Source organism: Equus przewalskii, chromosome 2, assembly GCF_037783145.1.
Source record: "Equus przewalskii isolate Varuska chromosome 2, EquPr2, whole genome shotgun sequence".
In the NCBI taxonomy this organism is placed as follows: Eukaryota; Metazoa; Chordata; class Mammalia; order Perissodactyla; family Equidae; genus Equus; species Equus przewalskii.
Window position 1 is genome coordinate 23,611,940 of NC_091832.1, and position 23,055 is coordinate 23,634,994.

Consider the following 23,055-nt stretch of genomic DNA (forward strand, 5'->3'; position numbering starts at 1 on the left):
GGCTTCCTGGCACAGGTCATATTTATTGTTGAACATGTCAGCCGTGAGTTCTTACCATGATCCACATTGTGGTGTCAAGCTCTCCACACACATTAGCTCATGTAGTTGTCAGACCAGTTCTAGAAAGTGATGGTCTCCTCCCCAGCTCCAGAGGAGGAAGCTGAGGCTTAAGTGCTTGCCCAGAGTCACACAGCTAGTAGTGAGTGATGGATTTAGGCTTGGAACAAATAGACGGATGCAGTTTTGCCAGATAGCTTGGCTGCTCTCGTTCTGCCCTGGCCCCTCCACCCTACAGCTTTGCTGACTTCCCTTGCTCCTGACTCGGGCAGGTACAATGTGGGATGCACCAAACGAGTGGGGCTTTTCCACTCAGACCGGAGCAAGCTGCAGAAGGCAGGAGCCACGACCCACAACCGCCGTCGGGCCAGCAAAGCCAGTCTGCCCCCACTTACCAAGGACACCAAGAAGCAGGTAGGAGGGCTGGCAGGGCCTGAAGCCCCATTCTCGTACATCCCCACCAGCTTCCCTTCTTAACATGACTGCGACAACCACATTCCTTTTCCACTGCTGACTTGAGTGTGCTCCATCATATCCTCATTTCTCGTAATCTGTCAGATCAAAGCCCCTTAACAGGTCCTTTCATTTAGACCCATGGATGCTTATTTCAGTGACTTGGCCCCAATGTCCAGTTTGCCTCCATCCTTGACATCTGGGGCCATGGGAATGGGGTCCCCCCTGCCTGGACCTGTGAAGAGACAGGCTGTTCCAGTTACCTCCTGTCTTACCTGGAGGGCTAGATGAGAGGGCAGCCTGCATCCTTTCCCTCGCCACCCTGTTGCCTGCTTGAACATTAGAGCACTGAGTTCTTGAAGGGCTCTACAGGAACATGGCGTTGCTTATGAAATATTTCTTTAGCACCAGCTACATGCCAGGAACTCTGCTAGACTCTGAGGCTCTAAGTTACACTGAAGGCACTCAGCCTAGTGTGATGCTTCAGGCCTTATGTGTACTTTGCTGCTGCTTGTTATTGTTTGGTCATAAATCTCTTTAAGAATCTGATGAAAGCTGTGGTCCAAAATGTACGTCCACCAGAAATTTTACATGCTCTTTCAGGTGGTTCATAAACCAGAGCCCTGCTTTAAAATCCCACATCTAGAAGAAAAGATAGACGTATAGTCAGATAATCACAGTGCAGTGTGGTACATGCTCCAGTACTGGGAAGGACTAACTGCTTAGGGCCAGAGAGGGGCCAGCATAAAGGATGCTTTTTGATCTAGGAATTCAGACATATGTAGTAGACCAAGTGAAAAAGGGAGAATATACCTGCCTTTGCCATCACTCTGCTCAAGAGGGTTTATTCCCCCGTCCTGAAGAAAACTCTTTCTCTCTGCTCCCAGCCAACAGGCACTGTACCCCTTTCAGTTACTGCTGCATTGCAGCTAACACACAGCCAGGAAGACTCCAGCCGTTGCTCCGATAACTCAAGCTATGAGGAACCCTTGTCACCCATCTCAGCCAGCTCATCCACCTCCCGCCGGCGACAAGGCCAGCGAGACCTAGAGCTCCCTGACATGCACATGCGGGACCTGGTGGGCATGGGGCACCACTTCCTGCCAAGTGAGCCCACCAAATGGAACGTGGAAGATGTCTACGAGTTCATCCGCTCCCTGCCAGGTAAGCCCTTTGCAAGTCCCATGCCCACCTGGAACAGCAAGGAGTGAGAGGCGGCGGGACGGCTCACCTGCCGCCAGGAAAGACTAGGCAGCTCAGCTGATGACTCAGGTTCAGGAGCAGGGGTGCAGAGATGGAGAAGATGAGCTTCCTCCTGTAAGAGCTGCTATTCCAGCGGGGAACACAAACTGTAAGTGATATTCTACAGGTGGAATTTGATGTATTTGCTGGCATGGTAAACGGTCTGTGTGAAATGCAGAGGTGATAATGTGATTCACCCTGTGTCTCTTCTGGGGCAGGTTAGGAGTAGGAGATGGGAGTAGGAGTGTAGGAAATCAGTCAAGGAAACCATCAAAATTAAGAAAATTTAAACTGAACGACAGTGGACAGGCCTTTGCCAGATGCAGAGATTGTATCAGGGAGCAGCTTGAGCAGAGGCACCAAGTCAGGAAAGCACATGACGTGGCTGGGACCTGCACGGATCCCGCGTGCAGTGCAGGTGGTTTTGAGGGCTAGACTCTAGAAATGGACCTTGGAAGACAAACCTCACACCCTTCACGAACACTTTCTGTGGGGCCCCCAAGCTTCTCTGCTGTTTTTTCTGCCTGTCTCAGCCAGCTGCTGACCAGGTCAGGTATTGATGGCCACCGCAAGCCCGTTACTCAGAGACTGGTGTGGGGTATAACGGTTAAGGACACAGACTTCCGAGTCAAACAACTGGGCTCTCATCCCAGCTCTGCCACTTGATCCAGTGTATGAGTTATCTTTTGCTGCATCCCCAAATGTATCGCAGTTACTGTGGGTAAGGAATTGGAGAGTGGCTTGCTGGGCAGTTCTGCTGCAGGGTCTCTTATGAGGTTGGGATGAAGATGTCAAGCTGAGGTGATCTAAAGGCTTGACTGGGCTGTAGGATCCTCTCGCCAGGTGCCTCCCTTAGGTGATTCTCAACTAGAGTAGGCTGTTGGCAGGAGGCCTCAGGCCCTCTCCACATGGGCTTCCTCAGAACACTCAGGCTGGAGGGCTGTCAGGACATGGCAGCCAGTTCTCCCCACAGGTGGTGATCCAGGAGTGCAAGGTGGAGACCAGTGTGCCCTTTATGATCCAGCCTCAGAAATCACACACCATACTGTCACCTCCACAATATGTTATTGGTCACACAGGTCAACTCTGTTCATTGTGTGAGGGGACTCACAAGAGTGTGAAAAGGAAGCAAGGATCACTGGGAACCCTTGGGAAGCTGGTTACCATAGTTCACCACTGACTCCCATTGATTCATGTTCCTCCCTCATACAGAATACCCTTACCCCTGCCCAAGTCCCCACAGTATCATCCTATTACAGCGGTAGTTTGAAGTCCAGGAGCTCCTCCTGTAAGTCAGGTCCAGGCACAGATGAGGCTCCTTGGGATCCAGCTCCTCAAGTATGATTCCTCTCAGTCTGAAGACCTGAGAACTAGAGACAGGTTATCCATTCCCTCCACAAACCCAAGATGTGGTGGGATAGGCAAAGGATAACTGCCTTGGACATGCCCATTCAAAAAGGGAAAAAACAGGATATAGGAATCACTGATCCCTACCAGTTCTGAAATCTAGCAGGGCACGTGGTGGCATTTCCTTGATTAGGACTGTAAAGCCTAGGAGTGACTCTCTTTCACTTTCGAGTCTTTCAACCCTTTGAGTTGTCCTTCCTTTCCCATAAATGGTTGTCTGAGTTTTCAGTGGAGTAGTTTTCTCAGGCTACTTCCTATTGCTTTTTATTTTGTATTACCTCTGTAATATGAATTTTGTATTATGCCCAGTCCAAGCAAGCAGTGTTTCTGCCAATACAATTCTCTCAAAATCTTTGTGAGCTTCCTATGAATTTTGTTGGACTTTACTCCATTAAACAAATACTGTACCCAAAAATGTCTTCAAGGTAAGCCTTTCTCTACATCAGTCTGCTTCTGCAGCTGAGGGACAGTGCCCTTAATGGTCTTTGAAGCCCTGCTGTTGAATGGAGAGGATCTGTGTAGCACGCCCATAACATCCTTAGAGAGCCTTTTGACTGAACAGTTCTCTGAGGCAGTACCTGAGATCTTTCTGAGGTCTTAACAAAAGATTTAAATCACACTCTCAGTTTCATCTTCAAACCGTATTTTCTTGACTATGTCTTGGATTGGATCTTTGCCTAGAAACCATTTCTTAACTTGAGCCTCATTTGCCACCTGCAGAGGCTAGGGATTTTCAAAACCAGCAAATCCTGGCTCCTTTATGTTAACAGCTTTTCCTTTACCTTCTCTCTCCTCTCCCCTAACGGCAAGCAGCAATCAAAAGCCAGGCAACGCCTTCAGCATTCCGCCTGAAAATCTCCGTAGCCATGTCACTCAGTTCATAGGTTATTAAACTCCCCATATTCCCACCAGCAAGTGTTGCTAAATTTCCTACTATTTCATAACAAGGATCCCGTTTCTTTCAGTTTCCAGTAACAGTTTGCTCATCTTCCTTTAAGCCTCCCCGCCAGTTTCCTCAAAGCCCATCAGACTTCTCCTCCCAGTCTCTCAAAGCACCTTAGATTCTCAGCACTCTCCTCAGACTCCTTCCAGCCCCCCCACTGCTGCCTCCAGGCACACCCACATTTTCAGGGTTTTATTATGGCACATACCAAAATCTGCATTAGTTATCTGTTGCTGTGAAACAAACTACCCCAAAGCTTAGTGGCTTAAAACAATAATCACTGATATCTCAAGGGCTTTGTGGGTCAGGAATGTGGAGTGGCTTAGCTGGGCAGTTCTGCTGTGGGGTCTCTTACGAGGTCTCAGTCAAGATGGCAGCCAGAGCCGCTGCTGTCTGGAGGTTTCGAGCTGGAGGATCCACTCCCGAGGTGCCTCACTCACATGGCCCATGATGGGGCTGCTGTGGGCAAGAGGCCTCGGCACCTCTCCACGGGGGCCTCTCCAGAGGGCCGCTTGAGCATCCTCGCAGCGTGGTAGCTGACTCACTCCAAGATAAAGTATCCAAAAGAGCCGAGTGGAAGCTGCTGTGCCCTTCATGGTCCAGCCTCAGAAATGCCATGCTGTCATTTCGCCACACCTTGATCTCCCAGGTGCCCAGTTCATTGAGGGGAGGGGTCTGGACAAGGACCCGCAGGAATAAGGAGGCGTACATCACCAGGGGCCGCCCAGCAGTCTGGCTACCTTGGGGGAGGCACTTAGCCTCTCTCCAGCTACAAAATGAGAACAGCAACCCCTTCCCCAAGGCGCAGTTATGAGGCTGAAGTGAGATGACATGTCTGAAGTTCATGACTGCCGGGAGTGGACACTGGTCGCTCTGACTGATGCTGTCTTTGGTGGTGTCCCCGCAGGCTGCCAGGAGATAGCAGAGGAATTCCGTGCCCAGGAGATCGACGGGCAAGCTCTGCTGCTGCTCAAGGAGGACCACCTGATGAGTGCTATGAACATCAAGCTGGGGCCCGCCCTGAAGATCTATGCTCGCATCAGCATGCTCAAGGACTCCTAGGGCCGCCAGGCAGCCGGGATTCTGGCCCAGGGCTCCTCCTCCCACCTGAGCAGAGCCAGACAGACATTCCTGAGGGGGCCAGAAATGGGGCCAGGTGGAGGGAAGGGGCTCTCCCTATGGGGCATGGCTGGTGAGGAGGTCTTGGCACCTCCCCAATGGCTCTCAGGGGCCTTTCTTTCTGTGGGAGGGGCAGAGAGGTGGGTGGCGCAGAAGATGGGGCTTTATGCTTGTAAATATTGATAGCACTGGCTTCCTCCAAAGTCCCAATACTCTAGCCCCGCTCTCTTCCCCTCCCTCTGTCCCCCGTTTTCCAGGGGGTATATGGTCAGGGCTCCCCAACCTGAGTTGGGTTACTTCCAAGGGCAGCCGTCAGGCCTGGAGAGAGGCCTTGAAAGCCCTTGCCTGCCTTCCTCCCACTTCTTTCTCCGGGCCTGGCTCACTCTTCCGTGGCCAGCTTCTCCCCCTTCAGCCTGTTTCTGAAGCAGCCAGGGGTTCGCCCCCTTCACCCTGTGCAGGTGGAGAGAGAGAAGCTGGGCCCAGTTTGGCCATGCCTGCTGGCACAGACGCCTTAACGCTGTGTGTGTGACTGTGTGACTGTGTGGGAGCCTGGACTGACAGAAAGGCCAAGCGCCACCCTCTGGCTTCTCCAGGTGTTTTGTAGCAAACAGCCACTTAGTGCTTTGTCCTGGACTCCACTCAGCCTCAGGATGGGGAATAGAAAAGGAGGACAGCCTCAGTGCAGAGGCATGATCAGAAAGCGATGAAGATAAGGAGATTTCCTTCCCAGACTTGTCAAGATGTCTCCGAAGCCCCTTCCCCACACTGTGAAGTCCCCTGACTGCCCTGCTGTGTCACAAACAGCATTAAGGAAGCTGCCGGTGGGCTGGGCCAGGCCAAGCCTCCTGGCCTGCCTGCCCGCCACCCTGGAAGCCCCAGGGGTGGGTGCCCAGAGAACGGCCAAGGGCAGAGAAGAGCTGGAGTGACCGCTGACGCGAAGAAGGCAGCCTTTGGCCTCCCGCTCCCACACTTCTTTGCCTCTCGAACTTGCTAGCAGCAATTTGAGCTCCCTGCGGAGGAGGCAGGGCAGGAAGGGTGAGGGCCTGCCTCTGACCTGCCCTGTCCTTGCAGGCTCCCGGGGAAGAGTGGGACTCCCCCCCAGGAAGAGCGTGGGCACCTTTCTCGCTTGTTCTATTCCCCACTCACACCCCCAGGCAGGGTTGGAAATGAAGGACTTTTTTAACCTTTTGTTTTTTAAAAATAAACCTGTAAAATCTGTTTCCTTTGTGCTTTTCTCCCCTGGGAGTGCCTGTCTCTGGTCCTGAATGGCTACTTTTCACCCATAAAGAGAAGGGTGGGTCCCTGGGTTGGAGGAGGGACAACCACCTTAACTGACAGCATACCCTCCACGCTTTTCTGGGGTCAGGTCATTTGAGGGTCTCCTTAGTCCCAGTTCATGCGAGAAAAGCAGACCCCATCTCTGAGGCAGAGTGCCTTCAGCTCTGAGCCCCGCTCCCGCCATTCCTGCTGGGGAGACGTGATATTCCTGGGCCAGGGCCAGGTGGAGCCCCTGGGGCAGAGCCCCGCCGCCACTGCCCCGCAGATACCTTCTTTGTCGCTGCTCGGGGTCCAGGACAGCCTTGGGATGGCTTTGCTTCACGCAGCATTTTTCTTTAGCAATTTTTGGATGCTGAAACAGCAAATTATTAGCGTCAGTGTCCTCAAGGAGGTGACACCTAAGCCTCCAATAAAGGAAAAAGGGTGTTCCAGAGCCAGGCAGTTCATGCACAGGCATGATTAGCATGAAGATGAAAGTGCAGATTAGCGGGCAGGGTTGGACGAGGCGTGTGTGGCCAACCGAGGCTCATGCCGACCGTGTGACCAGGCCCTGTGCTAGAATGAGGCCTTCATGGTGAACCAAATGACCCCATGTCCTGCTCCCATGGAGCTTAAAATCGCCCTGCGTCTGCCCCAGGGGAAGGGAAGGGAAGGGGGAGGTAGGTTTTCCTTAAGGCAGTGTTTCCGCCCCCTGTAAAGCATGGGTTTGAGGCCTGGGCCCCCAACCTGTTCAATCAGCAGGTGGAGCTAAGAAAGATTGAGCACAGTAAAGTTCAAGAGCCAGTGCTTCTCTTGCTAAGTCCTCTGGAGAGCCTGTTAAAATGTAACTACTCACCTGGAGGAGGAGGAGAAGCAACCCGCTGATTGCCCAGAGGGTGGAGCCAGGACTGGAATCTTTTGTTAGGAGGTGGGGAATGGCTAAGAAGATGCGCCTGTGCGTGACCCTGAGCTGAGGCCCGGTGGGCGGGCAGGCAGAAAGAACCTTGAGGAGGGTGCCTGGCGGAGAGGGAGCCGGTGCGCTGCCCCTCCCACTCCAGGCCACGCGGCAGGCTCACCAGGGCCCCTGTGGCTCTGGGCATCTCTCCACTCTGAACCTCGATTTTTCTTTTCTGGAAGACAAACCAGGCCCCACCTGAGTTTGTATGTGTGTCACGGAGAAGGAGGGAACCCAAACCACAATCAGCCACTGCATAACATTTCAGTCCTTGATGGCATATACACTGGCGGTCCCATAAGATGGTACCACGTAGCCCAGGTGTGTCGCAGGCTGTACCATCAAGGTTTGTGCAGATGCACTTTGTGGTGTTCGCACAACGATGAAATCACCTGACAATGCATTTCTCAGAACGTGTCCCCGTTGTTAAGCACCGCGTGACTCTACTCCTAAAAGAAGATGTGGTGGATTTGAGGGGACCGACAAACAGGTGAGTATTGGCACCATTCCTTTCCTTCCGGTGAAAGACCCTAACCTATTGTAAGCTTGGACAGTGCTTCCTTAAATATGCATTTGCTCCTGTGGTTTACACTTTACACAGAATTTTGCAAACCCCTTTTGATCATGACCCACTGTTTAATGTTTCTCACCCTCGTACACATTCTTAAATATATATAACAAACAAAAATTTCACAGAAGAATACCTACCCTCCCGTCCGATGCATTCTGATATTTTCACTTCTCATCCTGTTCATACCTTTTAAATCTTGGTCACAATCCACCAAACTGACTTCACAGCCCTCTGATGAATCATAACCTGCACTTTTAAAAACCCTGCCCAGTGTAAAAGTAAACTTTGCAGAACTGTTCCATATCCACTGTGGTGTGGCTCTTGCACAGACCCGGGTGACTGGTGTACGCACCTCATTTTACTGAGGAAAAAGGGCTCCTCAAAGGGCATTGTCCAAGGTCACAGTCAGGTGACCAGAGCCCTTGAGACCTGGCTGAAGCAACAGCGGAGCCTGACCTTTCCCAGGACGGGAAGACACTCAGGAGGGGTCCAGGGAGCCCTGTGGGGGGCCAGAGGAGTCAGTACAGAAGAGCTGAGAGCCTCTGGCCAACCAGAGCTAGGCTTACTCAGAGCCACTCTCCTCCAGGCGATTGGCCCCTGGGGGTTTCCCAGCCCCCACGCCATCCTGGGGCCAGCTCTCTCCAGCAGGCGCCACCCCCAAGCAAATTCATCCCTGCTAGGTCCTGTGGGTGTGGTTTCTGACAGATGGCCTGAGGCTGCTTTGTCCCAGTCACCAGGAACAGTCATTTCTTCCCTGGCTCTGAGCTGAGAGGGCTCTTGGCAGGCTGTCCCACCAGCTTCTCAGCATGGTTTTCAAGGAGCGACTCAGGTGAGTGGGGACACTGCGGGGTGGGGGGGGAGGAATGGGTTGTGACAGCTGACCTGAGAGGAGTCCAGGCTGGTGGCCAGAACAGTCAAGGAGGAGGCACCAAGGCTAGCCTGCTGAGTACCAGCTGAGCTGTATAGGTCCTGGAGGAAGGTGACTCTGAGAGGGGACATCACCCAAGGGGTAGATGGTCTATGGGGACCAACAATGGGGTGAGGGAAGACTGCATCCTGGGAGATCTCGTAGCCAGTGAAGAGCTGGGTAACTCCTCTTGCTTCCCTTAACTCTGAGCCCCGCTGGTGCACCAGAGGACCAGGCCCCGGGGGCTGCATCCCCACGGTAACTGAGAGCTCTCTCTGTTCCCAGAATGACCGTCCAGGGTTGCAAACCTGTTCCCACTTAAGAACTAATGACTGATATTTAACCCCTTCCTAAAAGCAAGGAGGGTAGAGGGAGCAAGCTTGAGGGTCTACCTTCTGCAGGTGGAGGTGGGGTGGAGGGGGTCCCTTGGAAAATATCTGAGCAAGGATTGTGGAGGAATGGGTCAGGCAGAGGCCTCTGCGCACGAAGGACTCCCAGGCTGGGGCCGGGGAGGGGGCGGCAGGAGCTGGCGGGTGACTACCGCGGGCCTGAGTCTCAGCACCCTCCCAGACCTCACAGTTTGAGTTCACCTGGGCCACTTGGGGACAGCTCTGCCTGACTGGCCCAGCCAAGGCCCGGTGCCCAAGATAAGCACTGGTTTGCCCTACCTTGTTTGGGAAGGGGCTGGCTAAGAGGATTGGGACAGCAGCCGAGGACAGAGAGAGGTCCCCTCCAGCCTGCCTGCTCCTGCACCTGCAGCACAGACATACCTTCCACAGTGTACCTCCTGGGGCAGTCCTGCTTCCAGGCGCAGCCGGGAGGCCCACTTGCAGCCAGAAGTCCAGGAGCACCGCGTAGACCTGGAAAGTGAGGAGAGAGAAAGGCTTCTTGCAGGAGAGGCACTGACTGGCAGGAAACCTGAGGTGACTTGGGAGGAGCCAAGCCCATGAGGCCTAACAAAAGGGCCAGGGACCCTTGGGGGATGAGCCTCAGGGCCGAGCTGGGGCCAACTCGTGGGAGTCCCAAATGCCATGCTCCGACTTCCGAGACAGACAGATCTAAGTTCAAACCTCAGCTCCACCACTTACCAGCTGTGTGACCCCGAGCAAGTGAATTAACCTTTCTGAACATCAGTTTCCTCATTTATAAGATAGAGATAATCATAGCATCTCCTTCAAGGGATTGTGGTCAGACTTCAAATGAGACAGGGACCAGAAACACTTGGCAGAGTGTCTGCCCCAGGAAAGGTCTATGATTATTCACAAAGAGGGCAGCCTTAAGCCTGAAGAAAATGGAGTGTCAAGCAAAGGAGGAACAGTCAGTTTGGGAAAGAGAACAAAGACAAGCAATCCATTCATTGCTTCATTCATTTACTGAACAAACAATTATTAATGCACAAACTATGAGGCGGGCTCCCAGAGTTGGCACCGAGAATACAAAGTCTAATAAAACAGGAAGCTCGTGGTCTGGTGGGGCGGACAGTCACAGATGGTTTGGCAAGTGTTGAGGACGGGTTTGCACAGGTCCGGAGGAGCAGCTCGGGGTAGAGGGTGTCAGAGGGGGAGGTCGAGGAAGGCTTCACAAGGGGGGAAGCTGGGTGTGGAGAGTGATTCTGAGTTTGGTGGTGGTTGATAGGAAAAAGCAATCTGGGCAAAAGTAGAGTGGAGATGGGGAGGACACCAGGTCGTAGGCAAGTTCAGGAAACTTCACGGGATCAAGACTGGGAGGCAAGTTAGGAGATGGTTATAGGAATCCAGATGAGAAACAATGAGGCACGAATGGGCTCAACAGGGGAGGCACTGAACGGCTTCGCTACAGGGGGAGGGAGCAAGGGTCCCACTTGGGTAACTGAGATCCCCGCAGAGAACACAGAAGGAAGAAGAGATCATGAGAAATGCAAAAAAAACTGCTGGAGGAGGACTGAGTTTGAGGCGTCTGTGGGACACCCAGGCGGACACAGCTGTCCAGAGACACACGACACCTGAGTCCAGCTTTGGCTGGAGACAAAGACTGTGGAGTCACTGGTAGAGAGAAGCCAGGGGTGAAAGAGGATGCACAGAAAATTGTAACTGAGATTCAAATGACAGAAAGACAAGCCACGCGAAGGTGAGCAAGAGGGCAGGGGGACTGGAGCGCAGCAGGCGAGCGCAAAAGGGAGAGGGAGAGACAAGCAGGGCGCAGGGGCCGAAGGCACAGGTCTCTGCAGACCAGAGTCCAGGGTGTGGGTTTTATTCTAAGAGCAGTGAGAAGTCACTGGAAGGTCTTGAAGATGGGAGAGGCATGTTCTCCTTGATGTTTCTGAAAGATCATTCTGGAGAAGTGACTATTGGGGACAGGAATAGAAGCAGGGAGGTGGGACAGGAGCTGTGAAAGTTATCCAGGGGAGGGAGACGATGGCTGCAGCAGAATGAGAGGCAGTGGATGCACTGGGGTGTGTTTGTGGGAGGGTCCACAGGGTTTGCTGGGGGACTGCACGTGGGGAGTGAGAGAAGGAGGACTCCTGGGTCTTCAGTGTGAGAAATGGGCTAGGTCATTTACTGAGATGGAGGAGACATGAGTGGGGAGCAGGCTTCTGATGAAAATCAAGAGTTCCTTTTTGGCCACATAAGTTTGAGATGCTTCTGAGACATCCAAGTGGAGAGATCAGGTGGCACCAATGCCCCCGGTGTCCTCTGACACTGAAGCCACAATGCCCAGATCAGTCCCTCCAGAAGCTCTGGGCAGTGGCTTGGCCCCCACCCCCGTTCCAGGAGGGAAGCCTGACAGTGGGTGCGGTATAAGAAAGACAGTTGGAGGCCCAGCCCGGTTGCATAGTGGTTGGGTTGCTGCTTGGCTTCAGCAGCCTGGGGTTCACAGGTTCGGATCCCGGGTGTGGACCTAGCACCGCTCATCAAGCCACACTGTGGCAGCAATCCACATAAAAGAGAGGAAGATTGGCACAGATGTTAGCTCAGCAACAATCTTCCTCAAGCAAAAAGAGAATTGGCAACAGATGTTAGCTCAGGGCCAATCTTCCTCCCATACACACATACACAGAAAAGAGAGACAGTTGGTCTTTGGCCAAGTTTCCCCATGTTCCTGGAAAAGAGCTCCTAAAACCTTTGGAATTTCCCAGTAGGAGTGCCTTTCGTTATTCCTAATGAGCCCCTCTCACTGGTGAATTTATGCTGATGAAGTGACTTAGGGTGTGGTCCCTAGATAGCCTCAGGACAGGATTGATCACTGGAAAGACCAGGTGATTAGAGGCTGGGAACTTAGCCCCACTCCGGACCTCTGACCTCCAGAGAGGGAAGGCAGGGCTGAATATTGGGCTATAAAAATTCTTGAACAACAATATTCAGAGAGTTTCCGGGTTGGTGAACACATCCATCTGCTGGGAGGGTGGCGCACCCTAGCTTCATGGAGACAGAAGCTCCTGAGCTCGGGACCCTTCTGGACCTCACTTTATGTACCTCTTCAACTGGATGTTCGTCTGGATCCTTTATAACAAACCAGTAAATGTAAGTACAGTGACTTCCTGACTTCTGTGAGCCGTTCTAGCAAATTATTGAACCAGAAGACGGGATTGTGGGAACCTCTGATTTATAGCCAATCAGTCAGAAGTATGGGTGGCCCAAGATTTGCAGCTGGCATCGGAAGTGGGGGAGATCTTCTGGGCCTGAGCCCTTTCACTTGTGGGATCCGATACTAACGCCAGGTTGATAGTGTCAGAATTGAACTGAATTACTGGACACCCACTTGATGCTGGAGAACTGAATTAGTTGTTGGTGTTGGAAAACACCCAGAGGTTGACGAGAACCTAAGCGGAAGACGGGTAAAAGATGAGTGTGAAGAAACAGACATCATTTTCTTCTGTTAGATAACAAAAGGAACGTGCTCATTGTGCCGCAGCGCGTTACAAAAGTATATCCAGTGAAAGGGTGGAGCCCTCTCCTCCCTCCAGCCTCAACCCACCACTAAGTGGTGTGTCTCCTTCTGTTTTCACACTGTCCAATATGGGGCTGTCCGCCAGCCCCAGGCAGCTACCAAGCGCTTGAAATGTGGCGAATTCCAAGTGAAATAAACTCTAAGTCTAAAATACACCCTGGACTCAGGATTTAGACTTAGTATAAAATAAGAATGTAAAACATCTTAATTTTTATATTGATTACATGTTGAAATGATAATTTGGATATATTGGGTTAGAGGAAATATTACGAAAATTAATTTCAGCGGTATTTTTCACTTTTTTTAATGTGGCCACTAGAAAATTTTAATTTACATATCTGGCTCGCATTATGTTTCTCTTGGACGATGCTGTTCTAGATCTTTTCCTACCTGTTTATAAAAGAACGTAGATACACATAGTAAATGCGAGGGAACACGGTACAGGGGCTTTCCCCTCCCAGAAGGGAGCTCTGTCTCTGCACAGAGCTCTGTTGTCTCCTTTTCCACGCCACTCATTAGGACCTGTTTTCCAGAGCGGACATATAAATCTACCTCATCCTTTTTAATGGCCATGTTGCTTTCCATTGTGTAGGTATGCATAATTCATTCACCAATTCCCCACTGGTGAACACTGCGCTTGTCTGTGCCTATCTGCTTTTCAAACAATGAAACAATGAACATCCTTGGCCCCCCCACTGTGGAATCTCCCTTTTGAGAGGTGGCAAAGCGGGGTCAGGTTTGAGCACTTCAATGTGACAGTCGAGGAACCAGGTTTTGCCGGCTTCTTGGGCGGGGCTAAGAGACGTGGACTTTATCTTGCAGTCTCTGTAAGCTTGTTACAGGCAATGGGCGGGGAGGGTCTTGGGAATAAAGAGGAAAAACCCTCCTATAACTATTGCACAAACACTTCAGTTCTTTTTAGCCTTATTTTCTGGTGCATGTTTTTATTTTTGCTAAACTGTTATTCCAGTGCCCACCAATGTTAGATCCTGCTTTTTCATTTAAGGTTCCTGCGTCAGCATTTTTTCACGTGATCGCAGGGTCTTCGTGGAGCACTCACTTAGCCAGTCCCCTCGGCTGGACAGTAGGGCCTTTTCAGTTGTGTCTGAGCGGCCTGCATAACGCCTTCCGCCCAGGATTTAACCAAGCTCAAGTCTCTCGTGTGTAAAAGAAACACACACCTCCATCAGTCCCACCCTTCAGCCCCCTCCAGTTACCATCCTCTTTCCTCCTTATAGCCAAACTTCTGGAAAGAGACGCCTATTCCCCTTGCCTCCACCACTGCACCTCCACTGACTCCTCCAGCCCTCGGTCCCCTGCCCGGTCCCACCTGGGCCCTCCGTGCCTGGGCCCTGGCTCTTCCTCTGCTCTCCTCCTCTTTCCTGTGACACCCCTGCCGGCCTGTGAATCCCAGAACTCTCTCCTGGGCCTCCCTGCCTGCTGGGCTCTGGCTCCCTGCCCCCAACCAGACAACCAGGCATCATCTCCTTTCCCGGTCCCCCAGCCCTGTCCCTCTAATCAGTGACCAAGTCCTACCCACCCCACCTCCTGCTGACCAAGTGCTCCTCCCCACCCCACACCAACACCCTGGTTCACGCCCCCGTTAGCTCCCACGGGCTGGCACTCGACCCTAACCTGTTTTCCTGCCTCCAGCCGCGCTTCGCCCGTGTCCAGGCTCAACAGTTCAGTGGTAATACTGTCTTTCAAATACAAATCTGACTGCAGCCCTGCCTGGAGGAGATAGCTGTCAGGGCTCCCTCTGGCCCTCACGATGAAGTCCAAACCCCTTAGCCTGTAGGCGGGCCCTGGGGGACCCAGCTCCGGCTCACCTCCAGCCTCAATTCTCACACTCCATCTGCTCCCCACGCCTGCAGCATGACTGGCAGTGCCCTGTCCCTCCAGGCTTCTATCACCTCCCCACTTTTGCACATTGTTGTTTCCTTTTCATGGACCTCCCTTCTTCCTCCACTGCTTTCTTTGCCTGGATAACTTCGAAATCTTCAGGTCCAAGCTTAGAGTCCCCTCCTCCGGGAAGGCTCCCTGACTCCCTCCCCTTCTGTCAAGGCTCAGGTGCTACTCTCCAATTTGCCCTCATAGCTCTTGTATTTACACTCACCACGGCCTTCACTGTGCTGTGTTCCCTTCACCTGTTTTTGATCTGTCATCTGACCCATTCCCTCCCCTCCTTCCTCTCCACATCTTGCTGACTCCACTCCCTGAAGACGAGATCTGTATCTTGCTCACCTTTGAATCCTTGACCTAGCACAGTGCTCGGTTCTGAGCTGGCACCCATAAATACAGGTTGAACGCATGCATGGACAGAAACTAGCGAACGCCTTGACACATAAACTTCTCCTGCACTGAAGATGGTCTCTGAAGGATTCCCAGAAGTTGGGGTGATTGGACTAAAGGGGTGAATATGGGAGGCTTCCAATCCCACAGCTAAGCAGCTTTCCAGCCAAGCGGCAGCAGTCTCCGCTCCCCCTGGAAAGCGTGAGAGCCTGTCTCAGGATTCCTGCCGCGGGGCTATTTTGGTTTCTTTCTTTTTAAAAAGTGCTCATTTTATAGGCAAAGCATTCCACCGTGTTCTAGTTTGTATGTCTTTGATTGCTAGCAAGGGTGAACGTTTTTCCATATGTTTGCCTATTAAATGTACTGCTTCTTCAAGGACTTACCTGATCGTGTAACGTGGACACTGGTAGGGCAGGTTGGCGTTTTAGGAGATGACTTTAGGGGCTGGGTAGGGAGTGGCTGGAAGCTGGGAGGTGGCTGCTGCAATAGCTGTGGTCAGGTATGAGCATGCAGGGTCACTTGAGGCTGGGGGAACAGGAGGGGCAGAGACAGGGCAGATCGAGGAGGCTAAGTCAACCAACCTGGGGACCGACAGCAGACGCGGGCAAGGCAGAGAGAGGGGCAGGGTGCGCCCAGGTTTCTGGCTTGGCCAAGTGAACAGAAGGAGGTGTGCGCGGATACACACACACACCCAACTGCACGATGCCTCTCTGGGGTATTTACTAACTACACCTGCTGAGGAACAGTGACATGGGGCAGCAGAACAGGCAGGCGCAGGAGGAGCTGATCAGGCAGGCTTCTTGAAAGAGACAGAGACCAGGGGCGGGGGGGCAGGGAGTGGAGCTGGGAGGTTGTCCAGGCAACAATGAGGATCACTTCAGGAATAATAATAATAAACACCAGGTAAAGTTAACTGAGCTATTGCTACATGAAAGGCCTTGTTTGAACCGCTTAGCATATTAACTCAATATCCACGACAGCTGTCTGATGCGGGTATTCTTCTTCTTCTTCTTTTTTTTTTGGTGAGGAAGATTGGCCCTGAGCTAACATCTCTTGCCAATCTCTTTTTGCTTGAGGAAGACTGTCACTGAGCTAACATCTATGCCATTCTTCCTCTATTTTGCATGTGGGACGCCATCTCAGCTTGGCTTGATGAGTGGTGCATAGGTCTGGGTCCAGGATCTGAACCCGGGAACCCTAGGCCACCAAAGTGGAGCATGCGAACTTAACCACTATGCCACAGGGCCAGCCTCCTTATTATCCACATTTTATAGATGAGGAGACTGAAGTACAGAGGTCCAGAACCTTGCCCAAGCTCACACAGCTAGTAAGTGGTGGAGCTGGGATTCAAGCGTGGGGGTCTGGCCTCAGTGTCCATGCTTCCCATTTATGGTTCCAGACTCTCTGGAGACACGGGCACACAGCAGGGCTGAGGGGAGGCTGGATGAAATCCTTGGAAGGAGCTTATTAAGATTCTCAACGTTTGGGGCCCTTCCTGGAAAACAACCCCAAAGTCTGCCTCCTGAGCCAGGAATGGGGCTGCTGAGATCTGCCGGAGGAACCCAGCCCGGGGACTGGAGCCACCAGGGACACGTGGTCCCTGACCACTGCTGGCCCTCCATGCAGCCCAGCAACTCATCTCAGTCCCAGACTGCTCTCAACTCCCATCCACCAAGCCACAAACTGCCCCGCCTCCCCTCCCAGTCTCTCCTCCTGTTCAGGGCCAGTCCCACCCCTGCCCAGGCTGAGCACTCCAACCCCTAATGCTCCCATCCCCCAACCTGCCCAAGGTCATGCCCCGAAGCACTGCTGGGAAAAGCAAAGGACCGTATGTCTAAATGCTCATCGGAAGGGGCCTGGTTAGGGAAATGATGCTATCTCCAATCAATGGCATATCGAGCAGCTGGAAAAGGGTAAGGAGGCACTTAAAGTGCTGAAATGGAAAAACCTCGAAGACAGTGGTCAGTGGAAAATGCACGGTGCAGAACAGCATCTCTACTGTACTACCATCTAGGGGCGGAGGGAGAAAGAGGCAGGAAAACAGAATTTGCTACCATCCTTGGATTTGCCTGTATATGCATAGACTATTTCTGGAAGGATGCATAAGAAACTGATAACACCGGTTGCCTCCACGTAGAGAAACTAGGTGGCTGGAACAGGAAAGATGTTTCACTGTATGCACTCTGGATGCACTCTTGTACCTGTGAATGTCTGTACCACGTGAATAGAATATACTCATATTCAAAAAAAGCAAATAAAATCAAATATTAAAGTTACATAAATAATCTCTCATATACGTGTGTGTATATATAAATGAGTTGCTGACGCCCCTCCCCACCTCCCAGGGCCTGGAAGAGAAGCTTCTGGCGGCTGATCCTACTTGCACTTGGCCTCTCAGGGCTGCTCCTGTACGGGCTCCCTGTAGTCAGGTACAACCTCCTTCCCCCAGCGCTCGAGGTGGGACGGGCAGGGGCAGGGTTCAAGTGGATCTTTCCAAGTGCCTCCTTGAGGGATGGAGGGTGGCGGCTCTCCCTCCTTGCAAGGAGCAGAGCCAGAAGGCTCCAGAGCCGGCTGGCTTGCCCCTCACTGCTGCCCCCACCCCACAGGCATCTGGAAGTCCTCATCCCCATGGGCATCTGCCCTTTGGCCAGAAGGCCCCTGAGAGACAACTTCACAGGTCCCCTGCAACCCTGGTAAGGAGCTACTGTCTCTCCCACTCCCAAATGCCCACATCCCCTACAGAGCTCTGCCCCAGGGGCCCTGCCCTCCCCACATCCCCCACCCTGGCAGAGCAGGGACTCTGCCCACCAACCCCAGTGGCCCCGTAGGGTCACACATCTCCCAATCCTCTGTCTGTGCTGGATCTGGGCTAAGGACTTCTAGGGGCAGGGACTGGGTGTGACCCTTCTGTGGGTCCCCAGGGCCCTGCACTGGGGAGGTGGCAGTGAGCATGCACCAAGCTGATGGATGAATGCACCTGTCTCCCTATCTCTGCCCTGGCCAGGGCCCGGCCTGAAGTCCTGACCTGTACCTCCTGGGGGGCCCCCATCATTTGGGATGGGACCTTTGACCCAGATGTGGCCCAGCAAAAGGCTGTAGAGCAGAACCTCACCATTGGGCTGACCGTCTTTGCTGTGGGCAGGTAAGGCCTTGGGAGGGGAGCAGTGCCGTCCAGGCAGGGAGTGGGAGGGCTATGCAGGTGATGTAGGGGGCACCCTGTTACTCTGTGTCATAGGATCTCAAGGTGAAGCAGGAGGCAAAGACAGCACCCCTTGTCCCAGACTCCCAGGGTGAGGGCAGGACCATCCCTTCCCTTTCCCTCCTCCCTGCACACCATCACCACGGAGCGCCCCCCAGAACAGGCAGCCAGGGGCTCAGAATCATGTCCCGGAAGGATCCTGTCCAGGGGCTGGGGCTGTCCATCTGGAGGCACTGGGCTTGTGAGAAAATGATGGAGTCCTTCAGGGGAGAAGGTGAGAGGACGAGAGAGCAACTGGCTAACAGGCAATGGCCCGGCTGCAGGATGCCACTGGAGGGCAGTGGCTCAGGGGCTGGCACACAGTAAGAGGAGGGGAGTAGGTTTGCCATGCAAGTCTGATGGAGGAGAGGGGCCGGGGAGGTAAGGGTTTCTGCAAGGGGTGAATCCGAGCTGGGGAAGAGGGAAGTGAGGGCAGGAGAGAGAGGCTGAGAAAGTGGGAGGGTCAGCAGACCAGAGGACTCCGTGAGATGGGAATGTCGCGGGTGGCATCCCAGAAAGTGGGCTGGACGGATGGGGGACACAGAAGGGATGGGTGAGGCTGCAGTTCTGGAGGTGGGACAGACTGATGATGACCAAGTCAAGGGAATGGCCATGGAGGCAGATGACTGAGGAGGGTGGAGGACGGAATCACTGCAGGAGGAGTCAATTCCGATCGGGAACGACTGGAAGTGAGGGGCCTGGGCACTGGATGGGCCCCCAGGTACGAAGAAGGAACCTGGAGGGGTAGGTGGAGAAGAAACCCCAGAGGCACTGACCTCTCCCCCATTATGGATGACAGGGGTGTCTAAGCTGGGTATCCACTTTCCAGATGCAAAGAGGACTCCTGGCTAAGAGTGGCAATCAGCTAGTACAAATGTAAGGCACTGAGGTAGAGTCCAGGGCCATTACAAGAAAAGTTTCTAATGGAACAGGCTGCTTTGGGAAGGCAGTGAGAGCTCTGCATCTAGGAAGGGATATCCAAAAGTCTGGGGAAGGAATTCTGTCATCAGATACCCCACACAACCACTCAGAGCTCCTGCAATTCCGTGCCCCACACTTTAAAAGGAAGAGACAGCCAGGCGGGACCCTGGGAGGCAAGGGAGCAAACAGGGCCAACGGCTGACCCATGGGCCAGCGGGGCAGAACTGCTGGGTCACTTGGGGCTTTGGCCTCTCCCAGGGCCTTGGTGCCCCCATTTCCATTCTGGATGCCAAGGAGGGTATTCCTGTACCAGCCCCTGGGGTCAGGGTCTCTGGGTCCAGAAATCCCAGGGTCCTGAGGTCTCGAGTTCCAAGGTTCTGTGAGTTCAACACCTTAGGATGCTGGGGCTTCCAAGGTCTCTGGTTCCAGTTTCTAACAGTTCCCCCAGGAACAGAGCAAGTGCAGGTACAGGCACAGGCCCCGATGCCAAGCTGGGTTCAAATCTCAGCTCCACCACTTACCAACTGTGTATGCGTGCACAAGCTACTACAGCTCTTTGTGGCTCCATCTCCTCATCTGAAAAACAGAGATAATAATAAATGGAGAGCATTCAATGAGATAATGCAGGCTGACTTAGAACACCGTCTGCCACATGAGAAATGTTCAAAGATACTAGCATCATTGTTACTATTTCAGAAGCCTAGGATCCCAAAGTCTGTTAATACAAAGTTGGCAGTATTACAAACGTTCCAGATGTCTGTGTAAGAAACTACCACAAACTCAGTGACTTAAAACAACCATTTACTATTAGCAGTATAGCTCATTACTTTGTGGGTCAGGAATTCAGACAGGGCTCTGCAGGAAGGCTCCTCACTGCTCCTGAATGTCTGAGTCTCGTTCAGCCGACTGGTGACGACTGCTGGGGCACCCTCTCCAGACGGCCTTCCACGTGGCTAGCTCCGGCTTCCTCACATCGCTGCAGCGCCCAAGTTCTGGGAATTCTTAAGCGAAGGCTCAGCGCTCTAGGCACAAAGGCTAACGCCACCAGTCCTCCAAGGGGCCAGCACAGCCTCACTTCCTATCGATCAAAGCAGTCGGGGGGGCCCAGGTTCAAGGTAGGGAACACAGGGCCCCTCAGGGCAGGCGTGTCCTCATCATTAATCCACCCTGAAGGATGCTGGCACTGGAGAGCTCGATGCCAGGGACTGAGGTTGTTAAGACTCCAAGGGCGGGGAGGTCCAGGAAGCAGAGCCGGGAGGCCAGGGGCGGGGAGGGGGATGCTGGTGGGCGGCGCAGGCTGACTCGGGCCGCGCCGCCCTGCAGGTACCTGGAGAAGTACCTGGAGCGCTTCCTGGAGACGGCCGAGCGCCACTTCATGGTGGGCCAGCGCGTGGTGTACTACGTGTTCACCGAGCGCCCAGCCGCCGTGCCCCACGTGCCGCTGGGCCCTGGCCGCCGGCTGCGCGTGGAGCGCGTGGAGCGCGAGCGGCGCTGGCAGGACGTGTCGATGGAGCGCATGCGCACGCTGCACGAGGCGCTGGGCGGCCGGCTGGGCCGCGAGGCGCGCTTCGTGTTCTGCATGGACGTGGACCAGCACTTCAGCGGCGCCTTCGGGCCCGAGGCGCTGGCCGAGTCGGTGGCGCAGCTGCACGCCTGGCACTACCACTGGCCGCAGTGGCTGCTGCCCTTCGAGCGCGACGCGCGCTCGGCCGCCGCGCTGGCGCCCGGAGAGGGTGACTTCTACTACCACGCGGCCGTGTTCGGGGGCAGCGTGGCGGCGCTGCGCGGGCTGACGGCGCATTGCGCGCGGGGCCAGCGGCAGGACCGCGCGCGCGGTCTGGAGGCGCGCTGGCACGACGAGAGCCACCTCAACAAGTTCTTCTGGCTGCACAAGCCCGCCAAGGTGCTGTCGCCCGAGTTCTGCTGGAGCCCCGACATCGGCCGGCGGGCCGAGATCCGCCGCCCGCGCCTGCTCTGGGCGCCCAAGGAGTACGCCCTGGTGCGCGCCTAGCCAGGCCAGGCCTCGGCCTGCCCCCGGCCGGCCCCCCGGCCCGGGCCCTGGGGCCCCGAGAGGGCCCGGAGCGCGCGACAGAGGAGAGTCAGCGGGTCCCTCCTGGAAGAGGCGGCCTGGCCCTTTGGAGCGCAGACAGGATTGGATGGAAACAGCCCTCCCGCCTCGCTCTCGCGCTGGGCCCGGGGTGGCAGGAGGAGGTCCGGCTCAGGGAACTTGTCACTGGAGAGAAAGATCCCCTTTCCCTCGCTCACAACAGCGACTGGGGCATGACTGTCTGTAGACCTTTCCCTTTTTTTTTTTTTTTTTTTAAAGATTGGCATGTGTGCTAACATCCGTCGCCAATCTTTCTTGGTTTTTTTCCTTCTCCCCAAAGCCCCTCAGTACGTAGTTTTATATTCCAGTTGTACATCCTTCTGGCTCTGCTGTGTGGGACGCCGCCTCAGCATGGCTTGATGAGCAGTGCTATGTCCGCACCCGGGATCTAAACCGGGGAAACCCAAGGCCGGCAAAGCGCAGTGTGCCAACGCAACCGCTTGGCCAAGGGCAGCCCTGACCTTTCACAGCTGATACCTCCTGAAGATGTTACCGAACCTGAAGTGAGTTCGCTCACCCGTTGCGCAGCAAGCCAATCTCTGACACCGGGGGTGGTGGAAGAAAGTAGGAACTTTATTTTTGCACAGCGCTGAGCAAGGAGAGAGGGCAGCTAACGCTGAAATTCCAAACTCCCCGAAAAGCTAAAAGGAAGGGTTTTTATTTGGGGTTTTAGGTAGGGGAGGGGGAGCATATGGCCTTGCTGGTCGGAGCTTTCCCACCAGCCTGTCTTTGGCCTTGAGACACTTGCAGAGAGGAGGGAGCCGGTAAACTTGCTGGTCAGCAGCTTTCCCACCAGCTCGTATCTCTTTGTGGGGAGGAGACAGTCCAGGTGCTTGTCCTTGTCAGTGTCTGTCTCCATGGAGGATAGCGGATTCTGGAGGCAGGAAGCCAGAGAGTAAGCAGGGAATGAGTGTTTTGGTTTTAACCCCATATATGCTGGGTTTAATGTGGGGAAACTGATACCAAGGTCGGTATCAAAGAGGTGTTTTAGCCGCCCCCTCCTCAACCACCCCTTTCTGTAATAAGACTGAAGCACAATAAGGAACATAACTGCCTAAGGACACAGGATCTCTGAGGCAGTCTGTAACGTGAGCAGCTGGAGGCCAGGACTGGCCCTCAGACCAAAGAGAGCTGCCTCTGGGCATGAGCCACAGGGAGCAACGCAAGTGGCATCTAGTCCCTTGGCTTTGCCCTTTCATTTCCCCTGTCCTCAAACATATTTGTACATAATTTTGTAATTTTTGTAATAAATTATTCCAAAAGTGTCCTTATGGCCCTTTCTTCTGGAGAGTTAAAGTCCACAAAAATGACGTCTCCTTGCTGTGGGGCCCATATGGCTGTTTGGCCACTGTATCTGGGAGATAAGTTTCCCGGTCCGTAGCTGCTGTCCAGGCTCAGCATCCTCAGTGGGAAAAACACGGGCTCCGAATAGTGTGACATCATCAGGCCTGCCAGGAAAGGTGGCCACAGAGCCAAAGAGACAGGGAAGGTAACCACTGGAAGCCGCTGAGATACTGTCTGACAGTGGGGAACTCTGAGGCCCTGAGAGAGTGGGATGTCACTCCAGGTCTCCTGAATCCTTTATGTCGTTTTCATAGACCCTGTATTTTTAACAGCCTCCCCTGTTCCCAGGTAGGACAGCAATTTCAGCAATAAGCC

The 23,055-nt window shown here is 53.8% G+C and overlaps 2 protein-coding genes and 1 long non-coding RNA gene across 13 annotated transcripts in view; 2 read left to right on the plus strand and 1 right to left on the minus strand.

Moving 5' to 3' along the window:
• The window catches only part of PHC2 (polyhomeotic homolog 2), a 117,344-nt gene extending 110,905 nt beyond the window's left edge, over nucleotides 1-6,439 (plus strand). For all 10 annotated transcript variants that reach the window (XM_070595247.1, XM_070595239.1, XM_070595233.1 and 7 more), the window contains 3 exons: nucleotides 330-471; nucleotides 1,398-1,674; nucleotides 5,010-6,439. In XM_070595247.1, the coding sequence (XP_070451348.1) occupies nucleotides 330-471; nucleotides 1,398-1,674; nucleotides 5,010-5,164 (574 nt within the window). In that variant the 3' untranslated portion in view covers nucleotides 5,165-6,439. The remainder of the gene's footprint in view (nucleotides 1-329; nucleotides 472-1,397; nucleotides 1,675-5,009) is intronic.
• Nucleotides 2,953-9,831, minus strand: LOC139079609 (uncharacterized). The gene is made up of 3 exons (XR_011533359.1): nucleotides 9,682-9,831; nucleotides 7,335-7,608; nucleotides 2,953-6,851 (listed from the first exon to the last, which is right to left on the minus strand). It is a non-coding gene; the product is annotated as an uncharacterized lncRNA (long non-coding RNA).
• Nucleotides 8,678-22,661, plus strand: A3GALT2 (alpha 1,3-galactosyltransferase 2). Of its 2 annotated transcripts, none has more exons than XM_070595314.1 (5): nucleotides 8,678-8,833; nucleotides 17,476-17,559; nucleotides 17,737-17,823; nucleotides 18,135-18,272; nucleotides 20,613-22,661. In XM_070595314.1, the coding sequence occupies exons 1-5, from the start codon at nucleotides 8,811-8,813 to the stop codon at nucleotides 21,298-21,300; spliced, it is 1,020 nt and encodes a 339-aa protein (XP_070451415.1). In that variant the 5' UTR covers nucleotides 8,678-8,810; the 3' UTR covers nucleotides 21,301-22,661. The 2 variants fall into 2 exon arrangements, with proteins under 2 accessions (XP_070451415.1, XP_070451427.1); XM_070595326.1 differs by lacking the exon at nucleotides 8,678-8,833 and adding an exon at nucleotides 12,275-12,411 and having other exon boundaries at nucleotides 20,613-21,441.
• The last annotated feature ends 394 nt before the right edge of the window (nucleotides 22,662-23,055 follow it).

Excerpts from the sequence above, each read along its gene's own strand:
- A3GALT2 (XM_070595314.1), top strand. The coding sequence starts at position 8,811 with ATGGTTTTCAAGGAGCGACTCAG. Across the intron at positions 17,560-17,736 it reads TACGGGCTCCCTGTAGTCAG|GCATCTGGAAGTCCTCATCC; the intron begins GTACAACCTCCT and ends CCCACCCCACAG. Across the intron at positions 17,824-18,134 it reads ACAGGTCCCCTGCAACCCTG|GGCCCGGCCTGAAGTCCTGA; the intron begins GTAAGGAGCTAC and ends TGCCCTGGCCAG.